The sequence below is a fragment of the Tachyglossus aculeatus genome, chromosome 20 (assembly GCF_015852505.1).
Source record: "Tachyglossus aculeatus isolate mTacAcu1 chromosome 20, mTacAcu1.pri, whole genome shotgun sequence".
Classification (NCBI taxonomy): domain Eukaryota; kingdom Metazoa; phylum Chordata; class Mammalia; order Monotremata; family Tachyglossidae; genus Tachyglossus; species Tachyglossus aculeatus.
In genome coordinates, this window is record NC_052085.1 from 9,931,882 (window position 1) to 9,955,676 (window position 23,795).

The 23,795-nt window shown below is 42.9% G+C and overlaps 2 protein-coding genes across 2 annotated transcripts in view; one reads left to right on the top strand and one right to left on the bottom strand.

Moving 5' to 3' along the window:
- RB1 (RB transcriptional corepressor 1) overlaps nt 1–23,795 on the bottom strand; it is a 100,379-nt gene that overhangs the window by 17,485 nt on the left and 59,099 nt on the right. The gene's annotated exons all lie outside the window — the stretch shown is intronic.
- Nucleotides 20,590–21,850, top strand: LPAR6 (lysophosphatidic acid receptor 6). Its single transcript, XM_038761558.1, has one exon. It carries the CDS (start codon nt 20,590–20,592, stop codon nt 21,622–21,624), a length of 1,035 nt encoding a protein of 344 aa, XP_038617486.1. The 3' UTR covers nt 21,625–21,850.

Sequence of the window (23,795 nt, forward strand, 5' to 3'; positions counted from 1 at the left end):
TAGGTAACTTATTTTAGTTTCCCTCTCACCCACTATATCGTAAACTCTTTGAGGGCAAGGATCATGTCTACTAACTCTATTGAACTCTCCAAAACCCCTAGTACAGAATTCTGCACAGAGTAAATGCTAAATAAATACTATAAATAAATGCCTTTGATTCTCCCTTCCTAACCAAATAATGTGAAGTATTAGGTATAATGGAGGGGGTGTCAAATATGAAAATGAAAGCAGAAGATAGGATGTTAAGTAATAAAGGTAAATACCATTGACTGATAAACAGAAAATGGTTTTCAAGATGATGTATTTTCACTGGTTTCCTCAAAAACAAGATTATGTGATGCATGATTTACCAAAACTCATTTATTAGGAAAATCCTCATCTCAATTTCTACTGAGAACACTGGCTAGAGAAAATCTGAGTTGAAATCGTGGCAAGAGTTCAGGTTACACACAAATAAAACTTTTTATATTGAAAAGGTTTCCAAAAGTGACCTGGAAATATTCTCTCCAGTAGTTTACAAAGAATAGGTTAGACAGCCATAGAACTGGATTTTTATGGCCAATGCTCCCTAACACAGGATGACCAACTAAAGGATTCTGAGGATCCTTCCATAACTAATCTATTCTCCTTCCTAAAACTACCTACATGGCCAATACTTTACATTACCCAAAAAGTTTCATCTTAAAAAAATCGTTACATGTATTTACGTACTTACCATTACAACAACAGTACTTACTACTACTTAGTGCTTACCGTGTATCAAGCACTGTGCTAAGTGCTGGGGTGAGTATGAGATCACTATATTAGACCTACTCCCTGTTTCTAGAAAGCATCCGGAAAAACCTTTAATGGGTCAAATCTCCAGAGCTCAGGGAGTGGAGCCAGGAGGCGCAGGATCAAGACTCTAAGCTCGGTGTGAGCAGGGATTGTGTCTATTGTTCTGTACTCTCCCGAGCGCTTAGGACAGTGCCCTGCACACAGTAAGCGCTCTGAACGAATGAAAACAAGCATCTCCAGAAGGACTGGAGGTGCTGAAGTGGGAAAGACCGGGGGTTGGAGTCTTTAAGGACATTTTGGCATCTTTACACAACAAGGGGCAAAAGCAGGAGGCTCACCAAGGCTGAGTCCCCAGGGGAAAGTCCCAGGAACACCTACAATGGGTGAAGATACAAGGTGCTAATGTTGAGTGTTTGTATGGCATACAGCAAACTACAAAAAGGAAGGGGGGGGGGGGGGGGAAATGAATGCAAGCAAAATGAGCTCATGGAGTAAACTGAGTGCTCCTAGGCAGGAAATGCACCACTTCTTTTGTTTTGTACTTCCCAAGCACTTAGATAAGGCATTGCCCACGGAGGGTGCTCGATACATACTGATTTTACTGTTACCAAGATTGCTGTGTGGCCTGGGGGCATCTGTTCTAAGGGATATTGTCTGTAAGACTCCATCTTCCAAACTACGAGACCTACTGGGGGGCAAATATGCTTTATTTACTGAATCCTAGCTGTGATAAGGAGCCCAGTGCATTTAGGTGCTGGTCATCACTGTTGGTTGCGGCATAATAACAATAATGACTGTATTTGTTAGGCGCTTACAATGTGCCAAGCGCTGGGGTAGATACAAGGTAATCAGGTTGGACACAGTCCCTGTCCCACACGGAGCTTAATTCCCATTTTACAGATGAGGGAACTGAGGCACAGAGAAGTAAAGTGACTTGCCCAAGGTCAAACGGCAAACAAATAGCAGAGCTGGGATCAGAACCCATGACCTGAGACTCAGGCCCAGGCTTTATCCACTAGACCACACTGTTTCTCCTTCATGGCATTTTAAGAAATACACATGAGAGTTAATGATCTTACACCAACATTAATCAATCAATCAATCGTATTTATTGAGCGCTTACTATGTGCAGAGCACTGTACTAAGCACTTGGAAAGTACAAATTAATCACCACACAGTCCTATTAATTACATGGTGTAAATCCTCTCATCAGCAAAAGAAGTGTGTGGCTACTTTTAACAAGATTATCCAAAAATTAGACTATTATTCAATCTTAATGTTCTCGATATTTATCCCTCTCCTAGCAGAAAACAACACAGACGCGATTAAAGGTAATAGTCACACATGACTGTATACTTAGTATTTGTTTCTCAGCAAATATCCAAGTAGGTCATATAAAATTATATTTCTTCCCACTCTGCACCTACTTTTTTCTTTCTCATGTAAATGCAGAGCGCCAACCTCCTTACTCTGAACCCTTCTCTCCCTCTCTCCTCCTCCCCAGATGTCATGCAGGACATTTGAAAGGCCAGGAAGCTTTTGCTTTGTAAACTCCTGGTTTTGATGATGTGACTGGGAGTCAGAGGACCAGGGTTCTAATCCTGGCTCTGCCACTTGCTTGCTGTATGACCTTGGGCAAGTCACTTCACTTTCCTCGACTGTAAAATGGGGATTTAATACCTGTTCTCCCTCCTATTTAGACTGTGAGCCCCATAAGGGACAGGGACTGGGGCCCTGACCGACTTAATGATGTGCATATAGCTTTAATTCTATTTGTTCTGACGACTTTGACACCTGTCTACATGTTTTGTTGATTGAATGATTGAATGAATGAATGAACTTGTACCTACCCCCAGTTCCTAGAACAGTGCTTGACTCATTCATTCAATCAATCATATTTATTGAGCACTACTGTGTGCAGGGCACTGTACTAAGTGCTTGGGAGAGAACAATTTAACAATAAAGAGACACATTCCTGCCCACAATGAGCTTACAGTCTAGAAAGGGAGGCAGATAATATAAATAAATGAATTAAAGATAATTACTTAAGTGCTGAGGGGCTGAGAAGGGGGATGAATAAAGGGAGCAAATCAGGGTGACAGAAGGGAGTGGGCGAAGAAAGGAGGGCTTAGGGAAGGCTTCTTGGAGGAGATGTGCCTTCAATTCATTCGTTCATTCAGTCATTCATTCAACTGTACTTACTGAGTGCTTACTGTGTGCAGAGCACTGTACTAAGCGTTTGGAAAGTATAAGGCTTTGAAGGCGAGGAGAGTAATTGTCTGTCGAATTTGAGAAGGAAAGACGTTCCAGGCCAGAGGCAGGAATTAGGCAAGGGATCAGTGGCAAGAAAGATGAAATCAGGGTGGACACAGGCTGTGAACATGGCTGGAAAAAGAAGTCCACATATTGCACAACCTGCATGTGCACATGTACTGTCAATCAATCAATCAATCATATTTACTGAGCGCTTACTGAGCATACAGCACAGGCCTGGGAGTTGAAAGGTCATGGGTTCTAATCCCTGCTCCGCCACTTGTCTGCTGTGTGACTTTGGGCAAGTCACTTCACTTTGCCTCAGTTACCTCATCTGTACAATGGCGATTGAAACTGTTAGCCCCATGTTAGAGAAGTAGCGTGGTTCAGTGGAAAGAGCCCGGGCTTGGGAATCAGAGGTCTTGGGTTCTAATCCTGGCTCTGCCGCTTGTCAGCTGTGGGACTTTGGGCAAGTCACTTAACTTCTCTGTGCCTCAGTTACCCCATCTGTAAAATGGGGATTAAAGACTGTGAGCCCCACGTGGGACAACCTCATCACCTTGTATCCACCCAAGTGCTTAGAACAGTGCTTCGCACATAGTAAGCACTTAACAAATGCTATTATTATTATTATTATTATGTGGGACAGGGACTATGTGCAACCCAATTTGCTTGTATCTACCCCAGCACTTAGTACAATGCCTGGCACAGAGTATGCAGTTAATACCAGAATTATTATTATTACTACTACTACTAAGCCCTTGGGAGAGTAACATAACAGAATTAGCAGACAGGTTCTCTACCCATAGTAAGCTTATGGTCTAGAAGGGCAAGCAGATGGGCATGAGATAAACAAAAGTCCAGAGGGACCTGAAGACCCCTCTCAAAATCTAAAGAGGAACTGTCACATTTTTATGGTACTCAGTACTGTCAGAACTGCATATAAACACACTCCAACCTCTCTGGCTGCTACTTCTCTATCTCCTATGCTGGCTCTTCCTCAGCTCCTCACCTGTGTCTTTCAAGGCTCTGTTCTGGGTTCCAATGAATTCTCATTTTACACTGATTTCCTTGAGGAGTTCATCTGCCCACTGGCTTCAACTATCTCACATCACTTACCCCCTCTGCAATCTCACTTTTTTCCCCTGCCTTCATGAAAACGCCACATAAATGTCCCTCCAGGACCTCAAGATCAGTATGTCTAAATCTGAACTCATCTTCTCTTCCAAGTACTCACTTTCCCATCACAACTGACATCAACATCCTACCTGTCTCTAACGCCCTTAAGGATGGTATTACCCTTGACTTCTTGCTCTCTTTCCACTCTCATATTGTCTGTCCTAAATCCTGTCAGTTTTTCCTTCACAACACTTCCCTGATAGACCCCCCTGCTGCTTCCACTCCTTCCAAATGGCTACCACCCTGGACCAGGCACTCGTTATAGCCTAGTCTGACTCCTCTATCAGCCTCCTCACTGCTCTGCTGGCCTCCAATCTCTCCCCTCTCCAGTCCATCCCATTCCTCACTGTGCTTCCTAGATTAGTTTTCTATGCTATCGTTCCGCTTGTCCTTCCTCTCCTCAAAAAAGTCTTTACTGTTTACCCATACCTCCCCATATCAAGCAGAAACTCCTTATCAGTGGCCCCAGGACACTCCATCATCTCTCTCCTTCTTACTTCCCCACTCTTCCACTCTACCCCGGTTGGCACCCTTAGTTCCGCTCGAGCTAATCTACTCACTGTGCCCTGTTTTCATTCCTCCCATAACAAATCCCATGTTCATGCCCTTCCTTCCCATCTGAACTCCCTCCTGCTGAGAAAGAGCACAGGCCTGGGAGTCGGGGACTTGGATTCCAATCGCAGCTTCTGCCACTTGTCTGCTGTGTGACCATGGGCAAGTTATTTAACTTCTCTTTGCCTCAGTTTCCTCATCTGCAAAATAAGAATTAAATCCCACTCCTTCCTACTTAAGAGTGTGAGCCTCATGCGGAACAGGAACTGTGTCCACTCTATCTTTCATCTACTCCAGCGCTTGGCACATAGTTTACAAGTACTATTATTATATTATTATTACTGTTATTAAAATCTGCCAGCTTCAAGTCCTTCTGAAATCCTCCAGAAGGTCTTCCCCAATTAATTTTTATTCTCCCCAGGCCATGTTCCCCTTCTACCACCTCAGCATTCCTGAGCTAATTAGGCCCTTAATGTACTCAAAGCACTTATGTATCAACTTACACACCCTACTATTTAAGCACTTACTCTTTTACACATTAACTTTTTCTTTTCTTCTTTCTCTAAACTGTTCTGTTCCTGCCCAACTGTAAGCTCCCTAAGAACAAGAATCAGGTCCTCTGACTTCATTCTACTCTTCCAAGTGCTTAGGTCAGTACAGTAGGTGTTCAATAAATACCTCTGCCTGATTGATAGTCATCCTACTTTATGTCAGCATACCAGGTGAAGACTCCAAACACCTCCCTATGGTCTGGTGCCTCTAAAATCAGACCTCCCTGCTGCCCCTTGCCAAACACTGGCTATCTGAGCTCATGTTAGGCTGCAAAAGCAACATACTAGAGAAGTACTGTTGCTCACAGGCTGAAGTTCCAAGAATTCAAAAGGAAAATACTATCGCTCTATCTGAAAGTGAAGGGAGATAATTACTTGAACTAAGCATCGAATATTAAAGAATACAAATCGATTATATTGAAAGCGTGGAACTGAAAACTTCACCTTTTAAAGTAAAACATAGATTTTTTTTTTTTACAATAGTAGTTTTTCCCCATACCTGACTTGCCGGCAACAGTATCCTCTCTGAGCTAGGCAAGCTGTTTCATGTCAATACTTATCTATTCCAATTAGCTGTCGGCATAATCTCTTTCAGTACAGCACTGAGCTCTGCTTTACTTCGTAATTTTGTGAAGGAAACCAGACCTCTTTATCTTTGGTAAAATTTGTCTGAATACTGTTGAAAAAAATGAGTTTCATTAAAGTTTGTAAAAAAAAAAAAGTTACAGTGAAGGAAAGTGGTAAGGCAATGAAAGGATCATTTATGGTGCTTCACAACAAAATGGATAAAGCACCTCTTGTTCCTTCTAACATTTCTCAGACTAGGCTGGGAGGGCATCCACCTGATTCTAAGAGTGTAAACAAAATCCACGATCAACAGTACCTCCATGCAAGAAAGCTGATGAGACGAATAGGCAACGGACACCTGGCTCTTCAAGAATTATGAGCATTAAGAAAAACTGAATACAAATGAATTGAAGGGTGTAAACCTCATGCTCTTCTTGTATGAAGATAGATATTCTTGGACTTTGGCCAGGGGAAGCTATTTATACTCTTCAGAAGGACAGGAGTGCCCTGTCAAAGGAAGCCATAATTGAAGAGTTAAAAACCAAAAAAAAAAAACCTCAAACCCCAAAAACCCTTTCTAAAATACTTGCTTTAACTAATTATCAAATGGCAAAACAGGATTCCAAAGAAAGAAATCTGGAGCTAAGTCAGTTTCCTAGCACTGAAACTATGCTGACCTCAATCTAGGTTCACTGGGTGGCTGATATACAGAAAATGGAGAACAGTAGGATTCCCTAAAGGGTGCTTCATGGGGAGCTGCAACTGGGTAACTGAAAAACAAGAGGGGCAAAGAAATGTTGTAAGGATGCAATAAAACAAAGCCTCGGACAATACTACATCTCAGCGGAAAACCGGGAGACAACTGCAACAGTATGGCCTACTGCATCAAGAAAGAAGTGGTCCTTCAGAAGCAGAACCTTCCAGAGGATCCTGAGGCAAAAGTGGTAAAACAGGTCCAGGTGCTGTAAACCCCAACCCTGACTATTCATACTGGGATCAGGACTGTGGTTCCTGCATTTGCCTTTTTAGCCTCCCTGCAGATGGATCCATAAATGAATTTCAATGTCAGTAGCATCTTCTCTGAATACTAGTGATAGCTATATCTATGTATAGATGTATATCAATATATATGCATATAGATGTATAGATATTGTGCATAAATATAATTAAATATATATACATCTTTACCAATTTTTTTCCTTTCTTTTTGGCTGCATGAACTAATATACGCAATACTAATATGATTAGGTTTTAAATAGTAGCAAAAACAGGAATAGAAAGATTCCCAAGATAGCTCATTCTGATAGAGCAGAGTGGCTTCATTAAAAAGTGTTCATAATTCCATCAGTTAATAGCATTTATTGACTACCGTGGGGAGAACACTGTACTATACACTTGGGAGAGTACAACAGAGATAGAAGATGGGCTCTCTGCCCACAAGGAAACCACAGTCTAATAGGGAGGGCAGTAGAAGAAGATTACTCACTCCAGAATGGACATGGTTTACCCATCCCAGCCTATTTGGGGGCCCTTGGCATTTTGGGAGGCTCATACCAGTCAGTCAGCCGTCAATCGCACTTATTGAGTACTTACTGTGTGCAGAGCACTGTAGTAAGCACTTGGGAGAGTACGATACAACAATAAGCAGAGACATTCACTGCACACAAACCTCTGAACTGATTCCCTGAGGAATGGAGGCCCATGCCATTTTCTCCTAACAGCTTCTGCTTCTGTTTGGGTGACAGGGACTCTCTATTAGAATGGACTGGAAGAGGAAGTTTTCTGGTTATTCAGAACCTTAGAGCTGCAAAATAACAGCTCCACCCCTCATCCATAGGCTGCTCCTGCAGAGTCAGCACATACTCTGACCACTTCCCCTGATGAATGGCACAGCTTGGTTTTAGACAGATCATTGCCTTGCTGTTAAATATTCAGCGATGAAAACTCTTTTTTTTCCCCAGAAATCGCTGGGGGACCAAAAAAAATGGGTGCCTCTTTCATTAGGTGTTTAAGTAGAATTGGGTCCTCATAAGCACTGCCTTAGATAAAAATCTTCCCTTGGTTCCTCATGTTTTCTGTTAGAATCCACTGGTAGAGGAAAGAGAAATGAAACAAGTTTCATTTACAACGTCTAAAGTCTTGGAACTAAATGTGCTTGAAAAAGGGAACAGAAGACATTACGTGTCTAACTAGTAAAAAAAATTAATCTTAGTTGCTGCAAGTTATTCTAATATGAAATTCTCTCGACAAAGAGACATCAAACTAGCTCATCACAGGCTCCATCTTCTGTTCTCAACTCCTTTTCTGGGGATACAGTAACATAACTAGATTGCAGGTCAAACCAATGGTCCATCACAGGACACTTGGAAAAAAGGTATAATAATGTTATTATTACTATTTGTTAAGTGCTTACTATGTGCCAAGGACTGTACAAAGCACTAGGGCAGATAAGCACCATGGTGTCTGTGTGACCTTGGACAAGTCACTTAACTTCTCTGTGCTTCAGTTCCCTCCTTGGTAAAATGGGGATTGAGACTGTGAGCCCTGCGTGGGACAGGGACTGTGTCTAACCCAATTTGCTTGTATCCACCCCAGCACTTAGAACAGTGTCTGGCACATAGTAAAGCGCTTGGCAAATACCACAGTTACTATTATTACTATAATCAGACATCATCCCTGTTCCAAATGAGACTCACAGTCAAAGATGGAAAGAGTAGGACTTAATCCTCACTTCACAGATGAGGAAACTGAGGGAAAGGGAAGTCAAGTGCACTGCCTATGGTCAAAATCAGAGAAGTAGGGGTGCTCAGATTCCAGAAACACAGGTTTTCCACTAGGCCACCCTGCTTCCCTACAGTTTACTAGAGTCGGTAGAAACAATCCATGCCCACAAGGAGCTGACAGTCTACAGGGTGAGCCTTGTAAAGAGCACAGGGCTGGGGGATTGGGTGGCAGGAAGGGGAAGCTGATAGTCATGTCTTTGATTACTTCACACCTTTATTTTTTTTTGATTTGGCACTATCAATGCCAAAATGTGATTTTCAGAGTGCCAAGTCTGCAAAATGAAAAAAGCTCTCCTTTCAAGTATGGGTGTTAACAGTTTCAACATTTGGATAAACAGGGGCCATGTACATTAATTATGTTAGTCATCATCCCTTATTTAAAACATTATTGTAACTATATTCAAAGGAATTTAAGCTGCAACAGGCAAAGTACATACCACTCACACCCAACTACATAATTACAGGATAATAAATTGTGTCACTTGCCAGCACCCAGAGCAAAATGACTCAGGCCATTTTTATACTGTATTTATCTGAGTGAACTGGGCTGCATTATGGAATACGAGATTCTTCGATGATAGATCTTTTTCCATACCCTATTTGGTCTTTTTTCCTAGACACTGTACGATGACCTGGCCAAAGGGAATACCCTTTGGAAAGTTAGGAAATGGTGCTAATCAGGGAACATTAATACCAACTCTGTTACATGCTACTTTTCCACACACTTATTCTAGTATTCTGCACTTAGGCAGCACTCCGTAAATACCACTGATAACCTTGGGGATATCTGCCACCCGACATCAGTACAAATTCCAAACCTGCTGCTCTCTTTCGTCAATGAATAAATGACTTCAGAAACCACTTCCAGAGAGATATGGATTTCTGATATTACAAAATGCTACTTTGCTTCTTGGATAAATCCATTAAACTGAAGGTGATAATGCTGGAACTGGGTCCCATAACTAGTAGAGCTTGCCTTGGCAACCGCTGGCAGTGACAGGGAGGGGGAGAGGGGAGGGACCCAACATATTGGCCCACAGCAACTTGCTCGGACGTGCTTCTGACACATAAGCGTGAAGACTACTACTGGCGTGTCAGTTTTAAAAATAGCTGAGTTCTTGGGTTCCACTGGACTTTTGGCCGTCAGATGCGAGGTCTGGTACTTGTGATGATTTGCACCTTAGAGTCAATCAAACTATCCAAAGTTCATCAGTTTTAAAATACCTCATGTTAAGTAAAGGAGTTGAGTTGCTAAAGGGAACAAGTACAGCGATAACCACTTTTTAGGCATTTTCACTTACCATCAAATTTGTCAACCCCAAGCCAACACGACTAACACCTAAATCTTCCATTTTACTTACTTCCTAACTGCAAAATGATTTCTCTCATTCCATTTCCGTCAAATAGAAGCAGCGTGGCTCAGTGGAAAGAGCACGGGCTTGGGAGTCAGAGGTCATGGGTTCGAATCCCAGCTCTGCCACTTGTCAGCTGTGACCTTGGGCAAGCCACTTAACTTCTCTGGGCCTCAGTTCCCTCATCTGTAAAATGGGGATTAAGACTGTGAGCCCCACGTGGGACAACATGATTACCTTCTATCCCCCAAACGCTTGGAACAGTGCTTTGCACATAGTAAGCGCTTAATAAATACCATTATTATTATTATTATTGAACTCAAAGGAAATGTACCTCCATCACTTGACCATTAGTGCTATCCTGATTTCCAAATCAGGTATCCAATCAGATTAACTTGCATTTACCCCAACGCTTAGAACATTGTCTGACACACAATGAGCACTAAATACCATTTAGAAAGTATTCAAAATTATGTACTACTTTGCTAAAGTGTAGACCCCATACACATAATTCAAACTTTTGGCCAGGATTCCTAGGGGTTTGCATAACTCAGTTTTGTCTATAGAGGCTGTGGGGGAAAAGAGGATCTAGGACCCCATTTTCTTGAGGTTTTCCTGGAGGTGCTGACAAACGAGGGGTTTCCCTTTCCCTGCTGCCATCTGGCGTGTTTCCAATCCGTCTCCAATCTGAATAAATCGTAGGAAAACAGGGACCCATGTCTCCCCCCTGCATTCCTCCTGCTACTGGACAGCATTCTGCTGATTACCGGCTCTTGGGCAAAGTGACGATCCTGGTAGTCTAATGGAAGCCATAAATAGAACATATCTGGGGAAGGTAAGGTTTTTCATGTGGTCCCATAGGACGCACTATTAAAAAAAAAGGAAAATATAGTTTCAATTAGCTAATTTCAGCGTGAAGAGAGAGGAGACAGAAGTTGGCAGCTACAAAATAATAATAATAATAATGATGGCATTTGTTAAGCGCTTACTATGTGCAAAGCACTGTTCTAATGGTTCCCGTTAATGGCTCCAGCTTTGGGCCCACAGGCTTGAAAGGAGTTAGGAGAAAGTCCCAGCCTTTTACAGAGTGATAATCCTGGTTCTCTGCCCATCCTTCTTTGGCCCATGTTTTGAAAAGGTTGCACATGGGCTTTAAGTGATAATATTCTATTACAGACGTTTATTTGATAAAATAGGTCATCCAACTAGTGAATCCTCAGCACTACTAAGTCATGAGCAATACGGTCTAAGTGACCAAGTAGAGACAAATAGCTTAGCCAGCAAGGTGTGTATACTCGGTAGTTTTATAACCAGATAAAACTGGCCAATAAAACTTTAAATAAGGCTTTCAGTTTATTCTGCACGTATATGGGAAAGATTTAGGTCACTAAACAAACTTTATAGTACCCAATGTCCAGACCCCGGCGAATAATAGAGTCAAAGAGAAGATTTTGCTGCTTCTCCAAAATAAACCTCTAGGAACATTGTTTTGTTGAAAATAAGCAGAAAAGAATAGAATTCCACATGAATGCTGAATGAAAATGATCCCCTAATTCCACACACTTCATATTAGAATTATGTAATTATAAAAAAAGCAAATGAAAAAACCCTAACACCTTTTCCATACAGTACCCTTCTCTCTCCTTCAGCCGAGCTAACAGCATCTAGCCCTGTTAGAAGCTATTAGCCCCATCCTCAAATTTGCCTTAGTAGCTAAAACTGCAAAGAAAAGTCAATTCATGACCTGCTTATTCATGAAAATCCTGGAAATTACAGTTGACAACTATGGAGGAAAAAGCTATCACTAGCAAAAAATCACCTAAAAGCCTAACGGTCAATCAACAGTATTTACTGAGCTACTACAGAGTACTGTACTAAGTGTTCGGGAAAGTACCAAAGAATTAGTAGACATAATCTCTGCCTTCAATCAATCAATCAATCGTATTTATTGAGCGCTTACTATGTGCAGAGCACTGTACTAAGCGCTTAGCACTGTACTAAGTGCTAAGGAGTTCAAGGAGTTCAAGGAGTTCAGAGTCTAGAGAGGGGGAGAGAGAGAAACACTAAAATAATTACAGATAGGAGGGTAGATGGAAAAATGGGCTAGGTACCTGAGTCAGTGCTTAAGTAACAGGGTATGTAAGGAAGTGCTACTGTGAGTTTGAAAGTACTTAAGTGATAGGTGGCTTGGAAGTGATGAAGTGGCAGTATGGGGATGCAAACAGTATGGGGAGGAAACAGAACTTAATCAAGGTGGGGCCCTTGGAGGAAGCTTCTCCCCCACCTGATTTTGAGTACTAGTAAATTAAAGCATCATTTCAGACTTGACATTCAATGTTGCACATTTGTGAAACCTACTGTAAAAATAATATTTTCCAATAAAGTGTCTCAAGTAGAGGATATTTGGTCAGTATTTCTGATTTCTTGTAAATGCCACTGAAAGCAAACGGATGCAAGAGCCAATACATAAATTAAGTACAGATTTTCTTCTCTGGGATAATATTCTTTGCCTAGTGAAAATCTGGGAATTATTCAACTTGCAACATTTATTTTTGTTCAACCTGCAAAGACATATAATATTTAGTGCTGCACTCATTGACATTTTATTAACTTCAGAAGAGACATTATTTTGTCACATTCAAGGGATGAATGCCTTGGAGAACACAGATGAAAAATAAAAATGCATTTCAGTAAAATTAAGTCTCTATGTAGACAAAAGTCTACGTTCCCCTTATAAGGCTACCCTAATAAAGCAGTTAATACCATCCTCAAAGTAGGCCACAAAATTTAAAGCGAAAAACAGAAATCATCCTGACAACCTTTTTTTTTCATTTGAATTGCAGATAAAGAATTTTGTTTTGCTGAAGACGAATCAGCTGCTCCATTACCTTCACCCTGAATAACACTTGATCAGAGAAGTAGCACCTAAGAAACATCTACTGATTTCTTCACGCCAAAAAGAACCTCAACAAAAGGTGCTTTCTTTTTCTTTTTCTAAAAATACCTGTGGAAACCATTTCATCCTCAAGCCATTAACACGGAAGACTTTTCTTTCACTATTCAAGGAAATTTATAAGAATATCAAAAGGGTATTTTTATGGAGTTGCTTTTAGACTTTTCACCCTATAGTCTATAGGGTCTATAGTCTACAGACTATAGTCCAGGACACCAGGACTGTTTCTGAAGAACTTTGCATTTATGAAATTTCATGTTTGTAGAACTCATGCCATGTCCTACAATGCCCGCATGAGCAAATATTTGCATGAGCAAAGCCATCATTTCCAACACCGGGAGGCATTATTTCCAGACAGATGTGTGCGGCGAAGATAAATTCCCAACTCCACAATAGCCTTCTAGCGGAACAGAATACACCTTATGACAAAACTAAATACGATTGATAATGATGATGATGACTGTACTGTACTATTGGACCACCTCATATGTTAAACAAATCAGGTTTAACATCAGTTCCATTTTCCATAGCCCTTCCAACAACCTTATCTTGATTTCAACACCTTCTAATTTTGCTTCCTCCCCTTCACTACTTCATTCTTGTAGCCATCCCACCTCCCCTTACTCAATCTTTGCATTTCCTCAACCTGACCTGTTATTTCCACCTTCATCTCTTCTTTCCTTTCGCTTGGCTCGGTTTCACTTCCCGCCTCTCCCCCTCCACACACACTTCCACTTTGCCACTCATTTAAGTTACTAGCCTTGCCTCTTCAATTCCTGTACCTTTCACCCAGTACAGTTTGGTCCTGCTCTGAATTTTGGAAGATGACTCACATTTCTACAATAAGCAGTTATAGGGTTGTGTCCCCAATAAAAACAGCTAAATCACTTGAAGATTATTCCAAGGAATTGCCTTGCAAGCCAAGTTCTAAAAGGAAGATGATATTATTCTGCTTTCTTCTCACAATTAGTGAAGTAGCATGGCTCAGTGGAAAGAGCACAGGCTTGGGAGTCAGAGGTCATGGGTTCAAATCCCTGCTCCTCCACTTTTTTTCTGATGGCATTTATTAAGCGCTTACTATGTGCAAAGCACTGTTCTAAGTGCTGGGGAGGTTACGAGGTGATCAGGTTGTCCCACAGGGGGCTCACAGTCTTCATCCCCATTTTAAAGATGAGGGAACTGAGGCACAGAGTGACTTGCCCAAAGTCACACAGCTGACATTTGGCAGAGCCGGGATTTGAACCCATGACCTCTGACTCCAAAGCCCAGGCTCTTTTCCACTGAGCCACGCTGCTTCTCACTTGTCAGCTGTGTGACCTTAGGCAAGCCACTTAACTTCTCTGTGCCTCAATTACCTCATCTGTCAAATGGGGATTAAGACTGTGAGCCCCACACAGGACAACTTGATCACCTTGTATCCCCCCAGTGCTTAGAACAGTGCTTTGCACATGGTAAGCACTTAACAAATGCCATTATTATTATTATTATTATTATTATTATTAAAGACCTTTAAATGGAAAAAATGATTCAATACACACAGACAAGAGTGAAGATACACCCTTCCCAAACTGGTAGAAGTTGATACGACGTAGAAACCTGCTCAAAGATGCATCACAGAAATTAAAAATTGAAACTAACCAACAAATAACCAACCTGGTCTCATCTCTTAGTCAAGGCAAAACTGTTGGAAGTCAAATTGGAAGAGTCTGAAGAGAGTCATGACTACAAGGGAGGTTTTTTTTTTCTAGGTAAAATATGCAGTTTATGATGAATTAATGCTCAAAGCCAATGTTCACAATTTTAAAGAGAAATTCGGATGAAATGTGTCCTTGAATATAGAACATACAAACCCCATGGCAATAACAATAACGATATTTATTAAATGTTGAAAACGTGCCAAGTGTGCTAAATGTTGGGGGTACATACAAAATAATCACACTGGACACAGTCCCTGTCCCACACAGAGCTAAAAGTCTGATTAAAATTTTGGACAAAATCTGCAGGTTTTGGTACTACCCATTCTTCAGATAATTAAAAAATGCTCTATTAACTGCATAAGTGCTAAAGAATCTTAGCTTTATTAAAACAAGCTGGTTATCTACTGGGGTGATATTACAATTTAATGAACACATCAGTGCTCTTAATTGAATTCTGAAAGCAATCTAGAACTGAATTACTTCAATAAATAATTGCTAATTATGAAAAAAAAAGGAAACTGCCGCTATGACAAGATAAACCTTGAGACCCCAGTGCAGGAAAGAACAGAAGTGTATTAATTTTAGTTTCTTTAAGCACCTAATCCTTCAAGATATCTACTGAACAGGCTGAAATGATATGGAATATTTATGAATTTGCAATTTTATCTTTTTCTGAGAACTGACCTCTGTGTCAGCACCCGAAAACTGTGAGAGTAGACTTCTTACTGTAAGAAGGATTGGGGGAAAATAGTGGGGTTTGTGCCAGTTCCCAGATAGCAGTTTTGGGGTCATCCATCACTGTTGATGGTACACCTCCAGCCCAGATCCCCAGAGTGTCCCTGTCACCTGTCGGGACAGACAGCGGAGCCTGAGTCGATGAAACACACCTCCACTGTCATTTCCCCCAAAGAACCCATATTCTTACATGCCGTACCATCCAAAAAGTGGCACTGGTATTCCTGGCAAAGCCAAAAGGCTTGTGTGCCCTCAGGAATGACTTGGCGTGACATGTTCTGAGACACACTTTGGGGGATAACAGCCTGTTTCTTCCTCTGTTATCGGAATAAGTCCTTAGTTGGCAGGAAATTGTTCTGTTTTTGTTTTGAATTCCTCAAGAGCTTAACACAGAGAGATGTACCACGTGGGTGCACATAAATGCTAATACTATTATGTACAATATTGTTTTGACATTTACAAAGAGATAGGTGTGATTTTCCTTGGTTCTGCAAATGGGCTATATGAGTGACAGTTGATACCACTGTGAAGTTCACTTTGACCCGATACGGTTCTGACTTTTGAAAACACACTGAAAGAACAAAATTTCCAGTCCACTACTAACTTCAAATTGAGTATCACTGCAGCTCCAGAAAAATCTTTACAAAGGCAAAGTTAGCAAGAACTACCTTAATAGTTTCTTAAACCCTAGAAGTCACTTGTTAAATCTTCCTGTTCAATGTTAAATCCAGGAGGTGACTCAAACCTTTTATCAACCAATTTACACTGGCCAAAAGAAATTGAAATCCTCAAAAATACTCCAAAATAAACTCGTAACTGTACAAGAATTCCCCAGGAAAGATCAACAGCCCTAAAACTGGAAAGTTATCCTTAACTCTAAAATAAAACAAATAATTCATAAGTAAGTGCATGGTGTCGATCCTGATTAAAGAGCTTCAGTGCGCAAGGAGGAATGGAGGGGGGAATCCCTTAAGCAGCAATAATAATAATAATTTTGGTATTTGTTAAGCACTTACTATGTGCAAAGCACTGTTCTAAGTGCTGGAAGCACTGTAGCAATCTGATGTCGTCGTCGTTTCCCTGTCCCCCCCATCCAATGTTTTCCTAAAATTGATCACCTCGGGCATGATGGAAAAATAAAAGGAAATTATTTGGGAAGCAGTATGGCCTAATGGAAAGAGCAGAGGCCTGGGAGTTAGAGGACCTGGGTTCTAATCCCAGTTCTGTCAATTGCTTGCTGTGAGACTTTGGGCAAGTCGCTTAACTCCTCTGTGCCTCAGTTTCTCCATCTCTAAAACACGGACTTAATATGTTTTCCCTCCTACTTATACTGTAAGCCCCAAGTGGACCAGGGACTGCATCCAATCTAATAAACTCAAATCTACCCCAGGACTTCAAACAGTTCTTGACATAAAGTGCCTAACAAATACCATTCAAAAATAAAAATCAAGGCTTCTCTACTGTTGTCTTTGCTCTTCTCATTCTCTGCTCTGTTTTGTATTGTTTCCCTCTACCTTTCCCTTCCTACTTCATCCATTTTGAATATCATTTCCCTTCCTCTCTATCCAGCTTCTTCTACCACCTCATTTTCCCCTTCCATTATCCTGTAGAGCATTAAACACTCAATAAAAAACCTTCAATATACACACACACACTCACAAAATGTTGATTTTGGTTTTTAACAATAATCAATCAATGATATTTATTGAGTACTTACTGTGTGTAGACCACTGCACTACGTGCTTGGGAGAATACGACACAGAGTTAGCAGGCATGTTCCCTGCCCACGAGTCTATTACATCTATATTTAAGTGTAAAATCCAGGCAAAAATCTGATCTGCATCTTTTTTACCTTGACCTTGCCTGGCACAATGATACGGCATTGTATTCTCCTAAACCCTGTGCACAGCACGGTGCTCTGCAACCAGTAAGTTCTCAAAAAAAAAAGCTCTGATTTACTGAGGGCTAACCGTGTGCAGAGCACTGTACTCACCGTACACAATACAACAGAGTTGATTGTTGAGACATGTTGAGACAGAGTTGAGACATGTTCCCTGCTCACAGTGAGCTTACATTCTAGAGCAAGCGCTGCTTGAGAGATTGTCCCCGATGTCTGAGCCAGAGGAAGCACCTTTCACAGGGTGGAGGTCACTGCCCTCTCCTGCAGGGAGACACAGGGAGGAATTCCCTTCCCTTCCCTTCCCTTCCCCCAATCAGAAAAGTTCATAAGCTCATCCGAATGGTTATCTTTCTAAACCCTTCACTCCTGGTTCCCCCTCCCTCCTAATACAAAAATACACATCCCTCCCTTTAACCCCAGAGACTACTGATGTCTTTAAGGTAGAGATACCAAAAAGTGCTGAGAGGCACTGTAAATGGCATTCTATATTTTTAAAGGTAATTTAGGAGTTCAGAGTGCTGTGCTTTATTCCCTATTATATTTTGTTCCTGCACACCTGGCCCGATTGGCAAAAACTGGGCTTACTTTAGAAAAGAACAGAAAATTATGATTTGGGGATTAATAATAATAATGATGGCATTTGTTAAGTGCTTACTATATGCCAGGCAGGTACTGAGCACTGGGGTGCAGGCAAGCAAATTAGGTTGGACACCGACCCTGTTCCACATGGGGCTCACAGTCTCAATCCCCATATTTTACAGATGAAGTCACTGGGCTCAGAAATGTGAAGTGACTTGCCCGAGGTCACACAGCAGACAAGTGGCAGAGCCAGGATTAGTACGGACCTAATTTTATTTAAAATCAAATCAATCATCATTCGATGCTGAATTCTGAATAAATCCCGGCTCCGCTACTTGTCTGCTGTGTGATCTTGGGCAAGTCACTTCGCTTCTCGGGGCCTCAGTTTCCATCGGGAATGAGACTGTGAACCTAATGTGGGACAAAGGACTGTGTCCAACCCGATCTGCTTGTATCCACCCCAGCGCTTAGTGCAGTGCCTGGCACACGGTAAGTGCTTAACTAATATCTTTTAAATTTAGTAAGTAATTAATGATAAAAGCAACTATGATACTGAGCGTGGCTCAGTGGCAAGACCCCGGGCTTGGGAGTCAGAGGTCATGGGTTCGAATCCCAGCTCCGCCACTTGGCAGCTGTGTGACATTGGGTAAATCACAACTTCTCTTTGCCTCAGTTCCCTCATCTGTAAAATGGGGATTAAGACTGTGGGCCCCACCTGGGACAACCTGATTACCTTGTACCCCCCACCCCCAGCACTCAGAACAGTGCTTTGCATATAGTAAGCACTTAAATACCATTATTATTATCTTCTTGAATTCGCTTTATTGATACACAAAGCAATGAGAGCTAAAGTCTCTGTGGCAAAAGAAAAAAAAATCCCAGTAGTTGGGTTTAAAGACCCCTACAAGGAGATAAATACAGGAAACTAAAAGAAGGTAATTCATTCAATTGGGACAGAAAGGTAATCCATTCATTCATGAGTTATCAAGACAATGGAAGCCACCTACTTTTTCTTGACATAATTGTCCCTTTTTCCCCCTTGCAGATGACTGACTATGCTGTTTATTAAGTGCTTACTATCTGCCGAGCACTGTGCTAAGGACCGACAATTCAGACGTAGTTTCTCAGAACATTTAGAAACCATTCACATTCTTTTCAGGACTGAAATATTATCAGATTCCCTACTGAGATAGCCGAGGTCCCGGGATGGAATTTTGTCACGTTAGATGAGACAAAAGTGAAAAACAATGAAATTAATTTTCAAAAGCACTTCGACTTGTGCGGCCCTCAACTTTTCACTTCCGCATTTCACGTTTTTAAAACGTGAACTGTGAAAATGTGGGGAAAAAAAATCTCGGTTTAATCTTCTATTTCAAACTAAACCAAACAGAGCTCTTTGAATTCATTTATAAAAATACACAACGCCCCTCCGATGAAATGGTAGCGCTTCATAAAGGAGAAAACTGATCTGCTCGAAGGTCGTGTCCCTACAAAACATGGTCGAGGGGCCGTGGCGTGGGGATCAATCCCCCACTCCAATTCCTGGATCTGGAATGTTATATTAATCGGCGCGGGGAATAAGAGGTTTTCATTCTGTTACTACAAGGAAAGAAAACAGCTGAGCCCCTCTCTGACCGCCACATCCGAAGATTCAATTTGCACTTCCTCTGCCCAAGAAATACCGTGCCTTGCTCCTAAGTCGAGGTATTTATTAAGGGGCCCCTGAGCAAACAGGAGACGCTATTTTTTCGAGTGACAATATGACTCTGTCTTTCCTTAAAAACCTAACGCGTCCGAGTGTGCTCGTGTGTGGGGGTGGGGTTCCTATTATAAGGAACCCTTATTTCCTTCCAGGCCCCGACAAACATTTTCACTTGATTTTTTCGGAGGAATTTTGGAGGCGGCTCGGCCCGTGAGGGGTTAAGGGGAGGGGGGGAGGTGGCTGCGGGGCCGAACGGGGCCAGTGACCATTTGCAAGCCTCCAAGGTATATTCCCAGCAGGCACATTATCAGATTAAGAAACTGCAAACAAAGTGCGCTGGGGCCCATTCTTTGTCCCAGGCCGGCCTCTTCTTCCTGTGATGTCATCCGACAGGCCGGGCGAGCTTTTTTTTTTTCCCTTTTGCCCGGGGAGGCGGCCCCGCACACAATACAGCTGGGGCTGCAAGAGAGAGGAGCAGGAGGAGGAGGAGCAGCAGGCCCCGCGCCGGCAAGAGCAAACACGCTTTGGAATTTTACTTGTGGAATTGCGAGGGGCTCTTCTTACCGCCTTCCCGGCGCGGCGGGCCGCGGGGAGCGCCTCGGTGGGCGCCGGGGAGCGCCGTCCCGCCGCCCGGGATCTCGGGGAGCAAGTCCCTCGGGCTTCGGGGGCTCCGGAACTCGGGAGTGGACCCCGGGGATCCCCTCCCGCGGGGGATGGCCTGGCCGTCCGCCGTCCGGGGGCGAGCCCGGGCCGGCCGGGGGCCGGGGGGCGACTGAAGAAGGGGTCGCCCGGGGCCCGCGATGCGGCCCTGCTGAGGAGTCCGTCCGCCCGCCCAACGTGCCTTTGCAAAGGGGCCTCGGAGCGAGGGCGACCGACGGCCGGCCGGACGGAGAGGGATCCCCGGGGGAGCTTCGCCTTTCCGGGGGGCGGGACCGATGCTCCGGCCGAGCCCCCGGGGCGTCTAGAGCGTCCCCGGCCGGGGGGCTTCCCCCCCCCCCACCCCCCCAGGATGGTGGGCTCCAACGGCTCCAACTGCTCCTACGACGACTCCTTCAAGTACACGCTGTACGGCTGCATGTTCAGCCTGGTGTTCGTCCTGGGCCTGATCGCCAACTGCGTGGCCGTGTACATCTTCGTCTGGACGCTGAAGGTGCGCAACGAGACCACCACCTACATGGTCAACCTGGCCATCTCGGACCTGCTGTTCGTCTTCACGCTGCCCTTCCGCATCTTCTACTTCGCCACGCGGAACTGGCCCTTCGGGGACGTGCTGTGCAAGATCTCCGTGACGCTGTTCCACACCAACATGTACGGGAGCATCCTGTTCCTGACGTGCATCAGCGTGGACCGGTTCCTGGCCATCCTGTACCCGTTCCGCTCCAAGACGGTGCGGACCAAGCGCAACGCCCAGGCCGTCTGCCTGGCCGTCTGGCTGACGGTCATCGGCGGCAGCGCCCCGGCCGGCTTCTTTCGCTCCCTCAACTCGCGGGGCAACAACGCCACGGAGGCCTGCTTCGAAAACTTCCCCGAGGCCACCTGGAGGACCTACCTCTCCCGCATCGTCATCTTCATCGAAATCGTCGGCTTCTTCATCCCGCTCGTCCTCAACGTCACCTGCTCCACCCTGGTCCTGCGGACGCTCAACAAGCCGCTCACGCTCAGCCGCAGCAAGTGCAACAAGGCCAAAGTCCTCAGGATGATCTTCGTCCACCTGCTCATCTTCTGCTTCTGCTTCGTGCCTTACAACGTCAACCTCATCTTCTACTCGCTCATGCGAACCCAGGCGTTCCTCAACTGCTCGGCGGTCGCCGCCGTCAGGACCATGTACCCCATCACGCTCTGCATCGCCGTGACGAACTGTTGCTTCGACCCCATCATTTACTACTTCACCTCCGAAACGATTCAAAACTCAATCAAGCTGAAAAACTGGTCCGCTCGGAAGAGCGATTCCAGGTGCTCCGAAATTCAAGGAACGGAGAACCTGATTCAACACAGCATGCAGACCTTAAAAACCAAAATAGCCGACAACGAATCGACCATTTAAACCGCCGGACGGACGGACGGACGACTGGGACTCCCCTGGAAAACCACCTACCGAAGAAGGTCCCTCAACTGTGAAAGTCTCTTTGTCTACAAATTGCTGTTCCTCGCCTCAAAAAGACAGTAAAAGTGGGGACGAAATTTGAATGGTCTCAAGTGTTTATATATATATATATATGAGGAAAAGCTACAGGAAATGTTTCTGAGTATTAAAAACATGAAAATCCGCCCTTTTTTTGAGTCTCTGACTCATCACTTTCTCTGAACCTTCTCGTACTATTAAGTAGAAACGCCTCTAAAACCGGTATTGTCGGCTCACACAACTATATATCAAAGGGTTTTGTAATTCGGCGGATCTTGGTGGGGGGGGGGGGGGGAGCCCGCCCCCACCCCGCCGTCAATTCTACTCCCCCAGCCGGGTTCTTTTTACATTAAAATCTTTTCATCTGAGAAACGCTGCCTTGCATGAAAAAAATGAAGTCACTTTTTACATGATCAGTTAACTTACTGTAGGAATTAGAACCAGTAAAACAGTCTCCGTTTCCTGGGTTTCAGTCTCGGAAAGCAATTTGATGTTTTTACCAAAGGCAGTTGCAAAATATATCTCCATTTTTCCTACTTAAAGAGTGTAGACATTCTAAACTAGGGCAAAGCTATTCTGCTAAGAAGCACCCTGTAGATTTTCGGGGCTGAACCATTGGTATGGAACTATGAAAATTTCTCATAGAGACTGCCCTACTTGCTCTCGTGTGTAATAGGGATTTTGATCGTTCGAAATAATAAAATTTATGGGAACGATGAAGACCTTGTTTTAAAGTCAATAGCTGCATTTTCTAGGTGTGCAACAAAAGGATGATAAGTAGGTAAGCCATCTGTATTTCAATCTGTAAAATTATGAGCACTGCCCTAATCTTTTCTAATAGAAATGAAATAAGGAAAGTTGGCTTAAGGCCGACCACCTCAATTTTTAAATCCAGGCAACTACTTCAGATAACTTAAGAAATATTCTTCCTAGAGTAGAAACACATCTGCAGTTTAATGTCCACCCTGTTAGTTTCAGTTTTCAGTCTATTTGATTTTCACTGTCTTAGTCTTACTGTGTTTAGTTGTCAATTTGTCCTCGGACAACCAACGTTTGAGAGAGAATTTTGGTTTCTGATGCCTGGCTAGGTTCCTTGAGACTTGATTCTGAATATGCCTAGTTCTGTGCTCGTGGGGCATCAAAAGTGCCAGACAAACAAGCCTTTTTCATCTACACTACAATGAGAAAGACGGGAAACACTACGTGTATGGCAGTCCCAAGAGAAAAAATAATTATGTGACTGATGGGGGAAATGTGAATTTTTCTCCGGGTTAAAATGCTGCTTTAAATATCTAAATTCTACATTCATTTCTTTGGGAGGCAAGAATGGTCAAAGAATAATGAAAATTCTTCGACAGAACCAATAAAAATAGGGCAAAAATTCTGATTCCAAACAGTAAAAAATAATAAATCCCCCTAAAAACTATTTAAAGCATATTTTTTAAAAATAAAGTCAAGGCTTTTACAGCGGAAGTTATGTTGTGCAATGTAACATTTCTCTTTAAGTGACCCTGAAGCCTTACCTCTATGGTTAATAACAGGATTTGGGAAAGCTAACGTGGAAAACTACAGAAGGGCAGTTGACATTTTGAAAATGCTCTTCAGAATTCAAAAGCATGCCAGCGGTAGGCCCATGAACCTTAGACTATTCTAGCGGTTTTAGGTTTTGGAAGGGAAATATTTCCCTCCCAGTTTTTCTTGACTGAAGATTATGAGGGCTGGCCTTAACCTCTTTATAGATCATGTAAATTATATTCTAAATATCCACTTTAACAAGCATAATGGCAATCCAATTGATTATTACATAGCGTGGAAGCTTGTAAAATGTTTTAAGGGGAAAAAGAACCTTTCTAAGGGAAGGTAATGTAGGTCAAACGTCTTGCACAATTGTTTACCAACTAGAAGATAATGGGATAGGATTCAAATCTGGGAATTTTAAAGACCTGGCAAATTTCATTTACATACTCATTTACAAGTACATAAAACCAGAAGGAAAAAAAAAATCATTCAGTCCCCACGTTGTTAGAAGAACTACACTTTGAAGGCAAACACAGTCCCATTATAAATTCAATGCCCCAAGGGTTATTCGCCTC